Source organism: Selaginella moellendorffii, unplaced genomic scaffold (assembly GCF_000143415.4).
Source record: "Selaginella moellendorffii unplaced genomic scaffold, v1.0 SELMOscaffold_81, whole genome shotgun sequence".
Classification (NCBI taxonomy): Eukaryota; Viridiplantae; Streptophyta; class Lycopodiopsida; order Selaginellales; family Selaginellaceae; genus Selaginella; species Selaginella moellendorffii.
Window position 1 is genome coordinate 240,057 of NW_003314342.1, and position 10,931 is coordinate 250,987.

The 10,931-nt window shown below is 47.6% G+C and overlaps 2 protein-coding genes across 2 annotated transcripts; both read left to right on the plus strand.

Moving 5' to 3' along the window:
* Positions 1-189: 189 nt before the first annotated feature.
* Positions 190-6,982, plus strand: LOC9663045 (plectin). The gene is made up of 18 exons (XM_024661273.1): positions 190-3,187; positions 3,241-3,379; positions 3,430-3,492; positions 3,552-3,647; positions 3,711-3,734; positions 3,887-4,404; positions 4,482-4,794; positions 4,853-5,002; positions 5,062-5,150; positions 5,209-5,301; positions 5,363-5,489; positions 5,542-5,606; positions 5,672-5,843; positions 5,902-6,147; positions 6,195-6,338; positions 6,402-6,484; positions 6,543-6,658; positions 6,722-6,982. The coding sequence occupies exons 1-18, from the start codon at positions 219-221 to the stop codon at positions 6,865-6,867; spliced, it is 5,553 nt and encodes a 1,850-aa protein (XP_024517041.1). The 5' UTR covers positions 190-218; the 3' UTR covers positions 6,868-6,982.
* A 24-nt stretch (positions 6,983-7,006) lies between these two features.
* LOC112341317 lies at positions 7,007-8,086 on the plus strand. Its single transcript, XM_024661216.1, has 2 exons — positions 7,007-7,120; positions 7,434-8,086. Exons 1-2 carry the CDS (start codon positions 7,022-7,024, stop codon positions 7,959-7,961), a joined length of 627 nt encoding a protein of 208 aa, XP_024516984.1. The 5' UTR covers positions 7,007-7,021; the 3' UTR covers positions 7,962-8,086.
* The last annotated feature ends 2,845 nt before the right edge of the window (positions 8,087-10,931 follow it).

Here is a 10,931-nt window from a genome sequence, read left to right on the forward strand (position 1 = left end):
ACGTTTGCGATTTGTCCGCCGGTAGGTTCTGGCGAGAGTGCACTGGGCAATAGCCTTATCCGCCGGTCCATTCAATGAGGAAGAGAATGTGGCTATGGCGATATTTGAGCTCCATTTGGCGGTGTCGCGGAGCTAGGGTTTTGTGCGGCAGCGAGGCTGGACGGATCGAGCGCTCGAAATCTTCAATCGACTGAGCATGCAGCGCGCTTTGATCTGGTATGGATGATGCCGGAGCTCCGGATTCCTCTTGCATTGTAGATCGCGAGCAGGGAGGAATCGGTCAAGAGAATGGCGCGGCGGCAATGCAGGAGGAGCGATCGGGCGGCGAACCAGCTACCGATGTTCCAGAGCTTCCAGAGATCGTCTTGACCAAGGCGCTGTGGCGGCAGATTAGGAGCTTGCAAGAGACCGAGAAAGAGGTACAAGAGAGGCTAGAGAGGCAGAGGGTCCAGCAGCTGGTCGACAAGGTAGAAGACGAGGTGGAGTATGAGGGAATTCTGGACGATGTGTGCTCGAGGATTAGAGCCGAGGAGGAGGCCATGGAGGTGGAGCGACGAGAGCGTGAGTGGGAGCTCGAGCGTAGAGAGGAAGAACTGGAAGAACAGGTGGAAGTGTTGAAGGATAGAGTTAAGAGATTGGAGGAAGAGCTTAGAATGGCACAGCTTGAAAGTACGCCGGCCGACGTGATGCAGAAGATGCTCTACGAGGGGGATGGAAATCAAGCTCTGATGATCGAGAATGTGGTGCCGAAAGATATCGAAGTGCTCGATGGTGGTGGTGGTGGTGATGGCGATGGTGGTGACAAGCCGCTGCCAAATCCCACCCACGACATCCTCGTCGCGTTTGAGGACATGCTCAAGGAGGCGGACGAGCGGCACGATCGAGAGAAGAAAGCTATGGAAGATACCATTCTCGAGAAAGAGAAGACCGAGAGAAAGTTTCGGCACGAGCGGTATGAATGGCGTGCTCGTCTCAAGCAGATGGAGAGCCAGATGCTGGCGATGGAGAAAGAGATTGGACGCGCTTCCGGACTGCTGAAGGAAAGAGATTCTGTCGTGGCGATGGAGAAGGAGCGGAGACTGGCCGCGGAGGAAGCGGCTGCAAAGTTTTCTAGTCTGCTCAAGGATGAAAGGTTGGCGCACAAATTTGCGACGGTAAAGCTCAAGAAGGTCGAGAGTTTTTTCAACAAGCTGAAGGACAGGATAGCGAGAGAGAAAGCTGGGAATGCCAGCAGTGCCTTCCTCACGGAACTTGAGAAAGAAGTTGGGAGGCTCTCGTCGATTTTCAGCGTGAAAAAAGACTTGCACAAGGCGATGGAAGGCGAGCAGTTTGAAGCGTTGAAGAAGCAGCGTGACGCAGCCGTGGCCGAGAGAGACAAGCTCGAAGAGAAACTTAACCGGTTGCTAAAGAGGTCTAGGGATCGAGAGGCAGAAATCGATGCGATGTGGCTTGAACGGGAGAAGTTACTTATCGAGAAGGTGACTTCACTGGAAGAGAGGACGGAACGGTATGAAGAGGATATTGCGTCGGAGAAAAGATCGCGGAGACAAAATGCCGGAGAGCACCGGAAGGATTGGGATAACGAAAAGAGTGCGCTGGAGGAAGCCGTTCGGGATAGAGAAAATGCTCTAAAAGCACAGAGAGAGGAGACTCAACGTCTTATAGAAGAGAAGGACCGAGAGCTTCATACGCTTAAAACGGTGCACCAACAGCTGCTGCGCGACCTTGCTCTGTATAAGAAGCACACGAAGCAGGACCTTGAAGAACGAACCGACTCTTCTCAGGATACCAGGCCGGAACAAAGTGTCGACCAAAGTGGCGATACAATGGCTGTGGACCTTGAGAGACATTCAGAAGGAGCTTCAAACAGATCGGACAGCGTGGGAACAGAGAAGGCGAGTTCCGAAAGAAGCGAGCTGGAAGAGAAAGTTATTGACACACTATCGCTGGTGGAGGAGCTGAAAAGCAAAATGAACGAGAAGGAAAGCCAAATGCAGTGGGAAAGAAAGCAAATGGAGACCATCGTAACCAACAGGACTGCTGAAGCCGAAAGCCTGAGGAGACAGCTCGAGTCAAAGGAGCTTGAGATGGAAACTCGGGTCGACAAATTCCGGAGCGAAATGCAGCTTATGGAACGGGAGCTTGAGAAGGAAAGACTGGAGAGAGAAAGTGTCCTTGCATCGAAGGGGAAGCTAGTGGCAGAGGTGCAGAAGAGAGTGAACGAGATGGTGCAAGAGCTGTCAAGTTTGAGGTTGGAGTTGCGCAAGAAAACGGAGGAGCTTGATTGCTTGAAAAGAGAGAAAAGGATGGAAGAAGCTCGCATTTCGAAGGTGCTTGTGGTCCAGAAAGAGCTCGAAGACGAAGTCTCAAGGTTGCAGCACGAGAACGCGGAGCTAAGTTTTGCAGTAGCAGCTCCAGAGAACGGCATGGACAGTGAACGAACAGGAGACACAAGCAGCAGTTCCGGTGACAAGAGACACGAAGAGTGGCAATTTGCTCTGGAGAAGGTTGCCGTATTCGACAAGCAGATTAGCGAGGCAATGCTTGCGATACAAAACCTGCGGGAAGAGCTGTGCGTGAAGGAGGCTGAGCTACAAAAGGCCAGGAGTGAACCCGAACTGGAGCTAGAAAGACGGGAAGAAGCGTGGACGCAAGAACGAGAACGCCAAGAGGCAATGTACGCACAGAAGGTGGAAACTTGGAGGAGAACGGAGCAGAAAATTCTGGCCGAGAAGACGGAGCTGCTAAAGGTGCTAGAGACGGAGCGCTCTGAGAGCTCCGATGCGATCGCGCTCTTAAACGGGACCATCAGAGAACTGCAGTGGACTTTGATGAGGAAAGCTCCGGGCGAGAGCGTGGATCACTTGTTCAAGAGCACGCCAAAAGGTGAAATGGTTAAAGTTCACGCTTCTCACTTGAACGAGGTGGATCAGTACATATATGAGCTGAAAGGCAAGGTGGTGGAGCTGGAGAGATCGAAAGTGAAGAAGCCAACGAGAGAGGAAGAGCTGGACGAAGCCTTGCTTCATGTGGAGAAGGAGATGCTGAGCGTTTCTCCGGATAGGAGGTCTAGGCTGATCAAATATGGTTCTCCGCCGTCAGTGCGACCGCGAGCAGTCGAGAGAAGCCTCACGAGCTTGATGCTCCAACCGGGAACTTCGAGTGATCGATCATGGAATCCTCTAAGGTACTCGAAACTTTTTTCTTTCTGTTTTCTATTCTCACTGTTGGAGATTTTAGCTGCGTGTCCAGGGATAACACGATCGAGGACCGATGGACTCATGAATTGCCGGCTCCGGAAGCTCTTTCTCTGGCAGTACCACCGCGGCAGCAGAAAAAATGGATAGTTGACACTTCCTGGCTCGATCAAGTGCGAAAGGTACACAAACTTTGGCAGCACTTCATGCGAAGCTTACATACTCTTGACAGGAGCACTCGTTTCTAACACAACAGCTTGCTTTAGAGCGTCAGAGACTCGCAGCTCTTGGCCAGGTGATTGAATTGACGCTCGTAGATTTTGATGCTAGCTGCAACGATGCTCGTCTACACAGGTCGAAGCTGAGAATCACTGGATGGAGGCGATGATGCTGAGAGCCTTGGAGCAAAAGAAAGAATGCGAGCACAAGCTTTCACAGCTTCAAGACAAGGTCAGTGCAGTGAGATCTTAGATTTCCAAGCTCAAGGAGCTTTGTCTGCGTTGGTTCTTCCAGATTTCTCCTTGGAGCCAGAAAAGAGCGAGCTAGAATCTCTGGGAAGGTCGAGGAATTTTTTTCTTCCTTTAAATGCGTAGAATATTCTCTCTTCCTTACGTGGCTTCCAAGTTTTAGGGTTTATGGCGTTAGGGTGTGGTGCTACACGAGCTCCGTGATCGACACCGCGACTCTAGGTCGCATTGACGATGTTGCGTAGTGTTGACCAGCGCAGGCTTGCGAGGAGATTCGTCGTGCCTCGGCTGCATTCTTTCCATTCCTTTTCTTTCCTCCATCAGAATGCTCCTGCAGGAGAAGCCGCGACGCCGAGCTTCGCCCCCGATCATGCGCTCCAGGATCGCAAGGCCGCGGCATTTCGAGGATTGGGGCCTTTTGGCGTCGTCCAAGGATTGGCGGAGGAGAAATTTCAGGCCAGCGCTGGAGCGAAATCCAGGTTTCTGTCTAGCTCCACCAGGTTTCCTTGCGCGCCATCGCGCTCGTCGGCAGTCCAGGTCGATGAGGACGAGCCGGAAGAAAAGCCGGCCAAGCACGATCCATCTCCGGAGGAATGCGACCAGGCAGTGGAAGGATTGAGCTCCGCCAAGGCCAAAGCGCTCACCAAAGAAGCTCCAAAGAAAGTTAGCGTTGTGACAAGGGTGTGGAACGCTCTGATCGGGATTGGACCAGCGCTCAGGGCCATCGCTTCTATGAGCAGGCTAGTATTTCCTTCTTCTCTTCCAGGCAGAAAAATCGAACACTCGTTTTTTAATTTTTAATTTTTTTTTCTTGTAGAGCGGACTGGGCTGTGAAGATCAAAGGGTGGTCGAAGTCTCTCAAGGAAACTCTGCAGCACTACTGGCTCGGGACAAAGCTCCTGTGGGTTGACGTGAGGATCTCGTCGCGGCTTTTGTTAAAGCTTCTCCGGGGACAGACTTTGTCTCGCCGCGAGAGGAAGCAGCTGACGCGAACAGCGGCCGACATTTTCAGATTGGTCCCGTTTGCGGTGTTCATCATCGTCCCTTTTATGGAGTTCCTTCTCCCGGTGTTTCTCAAAGTCTTTCCCAACATGCTGCCATCGACGTTTCAAGACAAGATGAAAGAACAGGTAAGCTGTTTGCTACCTTCTAGGATCACGTACAACGATCTTTGTTTCCTTGCTGTAGGAGAAGCTGAAGAAGAGGCTGAATGCACGCATGGAGTACGCGAGGTTCTTACAGGAGACAGTGGAGGAAATGGCCAAGGAGGTAAAGACAAAGAGTAACAGCAGCGACGTCCAACGGACTGCCGAGGACTTGACTGAGTTCTTAGTGAAAGTAAGTCCCGCAACATGCTTTGCAACCAGCTTTACTCGTATGTTTGGCTACTTTTCTAGGTTCGAACTGGTAGGAGAGTCAGCAACGAGGACATACTTGCATTCGCAAAGTTTTTCAACGACGAGCTGACACTTGATAACATCTCCAGGTTTGCCTCGAGTATGAACAAATGATAACATTCTTTTTGTTTTCTACTACTACTACAGGCCCCGGCTTTTAAACATGTGCAAATACATGGGAATTCAGGCGTATGGAACTGACGCGTACTTGCGGTACAGCCTTCGTCAAAAGTTGGCCCGGTAAGTTTACTTGCTACTTATCTATTCGTTTTCAAGAGCTCTAAACGTCCGAGATTTATAGTATCAAAGCCGATGATATAATGATTCAAACCGAAGGCATAGATTCTCTATCAGAACCAGAGCTGGTGTCAGCGTGTAGAGAACGAGGAATACTTGAAATCACTTCTGTTGACGAGCTAAAACAACAGGTATGCTGGTTTTAGGGAATACCTTGTCAGGCTCAATCAATGTTTCTGGCAGCTACGCAACTGGCTCGATCTGTCTTTGAACCATGCTCTTCCCTCTTCACTGCTTATTCTCTCGAGGTTGGTTGCCGTTGTTCTAGTGCTGCTTTAATCTAACCTGAGCTTTTGTTAATTTTTTTTCCAAGGGCGTTCCTCTCTGGCAACCTGAAGCTCGAAGAGGCAGTCCAGGCAACGCTGCTTTCTTTGCCTGATGAGGTCGTGGAATCCGTCGGTGTGACGGTCCTTCCGAGCGAAGATGCTCTGGAAGAGCGGCTACGAAAGATAGAGTACCTGCAATCGCAGGAGGAGTTTATCAAGGCATGCAGAGTTTATATTCCTCTTGTTTCCTGACTGGACTCATGTTTTGTCGAAGCAGGAAGAGGCAGAAGACGAGGAAGAAGAACTGGAGAGACGACGCAAGCAAGAGGCAGCTGAACAAGTTGACAAGGCACTATCAGAGATGAAGGTGTCTACTGCGCAGGAGGCTGTAGAGCTAGCAAGGGAGAAGCGAAAAGAGCAACAGGACAGACTGTGCAAGCTCAGTAGCGCACTTGCTGTCCTGGCCTCGGCATCCTCTGTCAGCAAGGAAAGGGGAGAGTTCCTCCGGCTTGTCAACAAAGAGGTACGACAGTGTTTGTGCTACGCTTGACTAAGCTGCGCGTTTTCCAGATTGGAATCTACAATAGCATGCTGGAGGACACAGGCGCGGAAGAGGCGAAAAAGGCATATCAGGCCGCAAGAATGAAGGACAAAGAGGAGGACAAAGACGACGCGTCTGCTGGCACGAAGATCTCACAGGCCTTGATTTCGAAGGTGGAGAAATGCTTTTCACATCCATGTTTGACTGACAAGAGAGAGCCTTTCGTTTGTTTCCAGGTTGACAGAATGCTCCATAAGCTGGAGAAGGAGATTGACGCTGTGGATGCCGAGATTGGAGACAAATGGAGAATCCTGGACAGGTTTGGTTTCGATTCACTCGTCCTCGATGGATTGTTTTCTCACATTTGATCACTTCAGAGACTCGGATGGTAAAGTCACAGCCGAGGAGGTGGCCGCGGCGGCGATGTTCCTGAAAGACACCCTGGGCCACGAGCCTGTCCAAGAGCTCGTTAGCAAGCTCGCGAAAGATCCGGGTAAGCTTTTGTGGAAAAAGCAAACTCTCGCGTTTCGTGCTAAGTTTTCTCGGTTTTCTCCAGAGGGAAAAATTCTAGTGGAGGACATTGTGAAGCTTGGCACCACGGCGGACTCGGAAGTTCTAGCGGATGAGTTGAATGAAAGCGCGAAAAAGAAGAAGCAGAAGCAGCAGCAGGAGCAGCAGCAGCAGCAGCAGCAAAAGAGCTGAAAAATTTTTGATCCGAGAAGTTCTAAATTTTTTCTTTTTCTTCTTTCCTCCAGAGTGAGAAAGAACGAACCGAGTGAGCTCGTTGTGTATAAAATGGAGAAGAGATATTGTTACCTATAGCCACATTTTTAGGTCTAAGATTTTGGGTTTCGCGATGGACCGCGGTCCCTCCGGAGCCAACGAGATCGTCGCGATCCTCCAGAGAGCGCGCAGATTGATCAGCGAGGGGAATCCGGGCCTCGCGCTGCAAGCGGTGAGTGATTTCTTCGCGCATTGTATCGTTTCCTTGCTGCTGGCTTGCCCTAAGCGATTGTCAGTGTCGCTCGTTCTTTTGGCTACTTTGGAGTTTGTAGCTCGGCAACTATGAACAGTTTTCGTTTCATCCTTTCTTTGGTTCTCTGGTGGTCTGACTGTTTTCTCCTAGATTGTTTGTTTGCGTTCCATAGTTTTTTTCCGAGGATTGATTGCCGCAACCTGTGAAAATCTCTCTAGGTGGTGTTTTTTCCAAGGATTGCTTGCCGACACAACTTTGAGAGCTTTTCTAACATCTGTGGAAATCGCTCTAGGTGGTGACTGCGTTAAGGATCTCCGCAGGCGAGGCAGAAATAGTCCCGGCCTTGAGACGAGCACACGAAGAGTACCTCAGCCAAGCCAAAGCCGCCGCGGTTGCCAGCGATCTCTCAGCGTTGTTTGCCGAGGCTTGCGCCATTGCGGAAGAAGCCTCTCAAAAATCCCGCAACAGCAGCGATCAGGCGGCCACCACCTCGACGCCGACTTTGGCACCCACGGCAGCGGGCATGGACTTTGCGATGACGGAGAATGGATCATCCTCGTCGTCGTCCCAGGATCATCACTCCCACTCCGCGCCGGACCTCGTCCCGATCCTCGCCGAGAGTGGAAGGATGCAAGTGGTGGTGGACGCGTCGGCCGATGGAAGCAGCTTTGTGTGCCGCGACTGCGGTGGATTGGTGAGCAGCGCTCGACGAGACGAGCATTTTGCGTTTTGGTGCAGCAGCCTAGAGCCAGGATCCAAGCGATTTGGATCTGGCAGCAACGATCACAACGACGAGAACGAGAACTATATGCATTGCTGATGGTTTCTTGTCCATCCAGAGGCTATAAACGATAAACAGCTCAACGCTCTCTCTCTCGGAGAATGAGAACTACATGCATTGCGACGGCTGCTAAGAAATTATAAACGAAGCTTTAAAAATCGTCAGTATGTCTGTCTGAAATGGTAATTTATTATAATCGCTAGTACGTTATTAATTTTTAACTGAAAACTAAAACTATGTTAAATTTAAATTCAAGAAATTAAAAACTTAAGCTTGAGATTAAGAGAAATTTAATTTCTATAAATATAATTTTTAATACATTATATTATACATATCAATTAGCCCAAAAGCCCTAGTTTATATACAAGAGTGAATAGAAACTAATTTGACAACTACTAAAATCCCACTACGCTAATATTAGTATATGGCATTGTAGTTGTACACTTGAATCTCATAAAACCATAAATTTTTATATTATATAAAAAAGATTTTCTATATTCCCTTTCTATATTCTATGCACTCACATTAGTGGAGTTAAGGGGCATTGTTAATTGTTTTTGAAGAGTGCTTGGATTTGGGATTTTGGTTTAAATCTAGCTTTTACCATTTCCTTTCTTTGTTCTTTCTTTTCAGGATTTTAATTTAAATTTAGTTTTTGCATTATTTAATCTCCATTCCCTTCTAACTTTTTTCATTTCTTTTCTTTTACTCTTTCCTTTTTATTTATCTTCATGGTAAAGAAATAGTCTCCTCCTCCTTTGACTATGGAGTAGCAATTGGTGCAATTACTTGATGCTATGCATTTGTAATTTAATAACTAAACTTAGTTGATGGTGGCATTCACGGCACGTGGTACAGCTCCTCTTACTTTTTGTGCCAATCCTCGCGTTCCACTAAAGTTCTTTCGTGGGAATCCTGAGGATGATGTATACCATTGGTTCGATCACTTCACAATGATTGCCACATATCATTTTTGGGATGATGCTCGATATTCGTGTAAGTTTCCCATGTGTCTCCAAGGGACGGCATTGTAGTGGTACAATGGTTTGAATGCAGCCACTTGTGGGGATTGGAGTGTTCTCCCAGATGTCTTCAAATGCGCATTTGAACATGCTGATGATTGTGATGATGCTTTCCAAAAATTGCATCATCTTCGTCAAAGGCTATCTAAGTCAGTGATGCAATTTGGCGTTTGTTTCCGAAGCCTCTTGCTTCATGCAGAGCCAAATATGTCAGAGCGGATCAAACTAGGAATGTTGTGGCTAACACTTCATCAAGATCTTGTCGAACTTGTGCATGCACTTGCTTTAGCCACTCTTGACGATGCTTTTCACTTTGCATAATGTTATGAGACATCGCCCCTTCCACTTCTCATTACACCTCCTTCAACTTCACTTCTTGTGGGCAATGGTCCTGTTCTAATGGAGGTTGATGTTACTGTGACTCGAGTCCAAGGACAAGGGCAAGGATATAGTCGTGGCTGTGACATTCACTGCTGGGCATGTGATGAAATTGGTCACACTTATCGGCATTGTCGGCATTTTCTGGATTGGCAACCTTCATTTCTTAGGTGGAGACCTTAGCATCAACAATGTATTATTAGTGATGCTGCAGTGGAAGGTCTCGACATCGAGATGCATTCGGGAAATGAGGAGTCACGTGAGTAATAGAGGGACTTTGTGCGAATAAATGAGTGACCCTTCCATCTTTTGTTCGGGAGTATCATTAAGGGGTTCACTCGGCACTAGTTCATCTAATGTTTACTTTCCAAACTCATTTTTATAATAAGAAGTCTCCTATTATTCTCTCCATGTTGGTTGATACAGGTTTGACTTTATCTTCTATTGCTTGACCTATTGCCATATATTGTTGTTTACACTTGCGTCATATGGCAGAGCCAATTTTCATTCTTTATGGCAACAACTGTACACATGCATGTGCGCGGGATGAGGCAGATCTAGTTATGCATGTCGGCAATCTCAAGCTTGAGTTATAATCATTGTGGGTGGTGCTAAGTCAAGCTTTTGACCTCATTCTTGGTATGGATTGGTTGCAACGCAATTATGCCAAGTGTGACTTTGAGGCTTCTCCTCCTTGTCTGATACTTCCTTATATTTCATCCATTTTTCTCACTTCCGTACCTCTTCATCCCTTTGCTTCTACCTCTGCTTCTATTACTTTTGTCTCCCTATTAGTTCCTCCTATGTTTTCATTTTGTTCTACTCTTCCCTTTCAGATCCTTTCAACAGTCTTTGTGTTGTAGCGGTTGACCGGCTTATGAAAGAGTATGCTGATCTCTTTGAATTTAACTTGTCATTTGAGGGCCAAGATTGCCACATATCATCTGATTCCAATTAGGGATGCTCGTCCAATCAAAGTTCTTATTCGTCATCGGTCACCTAAAGAGATCAAGATTTTAAGTGCAAATGTCAAAGAGATGTTGGAAAATGGTGTTATTTGAAAGTTGCGGAGTCCTTGGGCATGTGAACCTCATCTTCTGATGAAGTCTAATGGGAGTATTAATATCTATATTGACTATTGTTTGTTAAACAAAGTGACGATCTTGGATGTATACCCTCTTTCTCACATTGTTGATCTTTTAGATCGTCTGGGGAGAAGTCATCGGTTCACCAAACTAAATCTTGCTTCTAGGTACTGGTAAGTGTTGATGGCTAAAGAAGATATTCCTAAGACTACTTTTCGTACACTGTTTGGTTTGTACGAGTTCTTGGTGATGCCCTTTGGTTTAAACAATGCTCTAGCAACTTTCTGGTGGATGATGGATGAGGTTCTTTGTGATATGCCAGAGGTGACTATTGATTGATGATGTCTTGATCCACTCGAAAGGGACGTAGGAGAAACACGTCTATGATGTTTGTAAAGTGTTGGATCAGCAACGGGATATTGATTTAAAGTTGAAGCGGTCGAAGTATGGATTTAGGTCTCAAGACATGCTTTATCTTGGGTACCATATTTCTCGTGATGTTTACAAGTGATCATACAACTTGT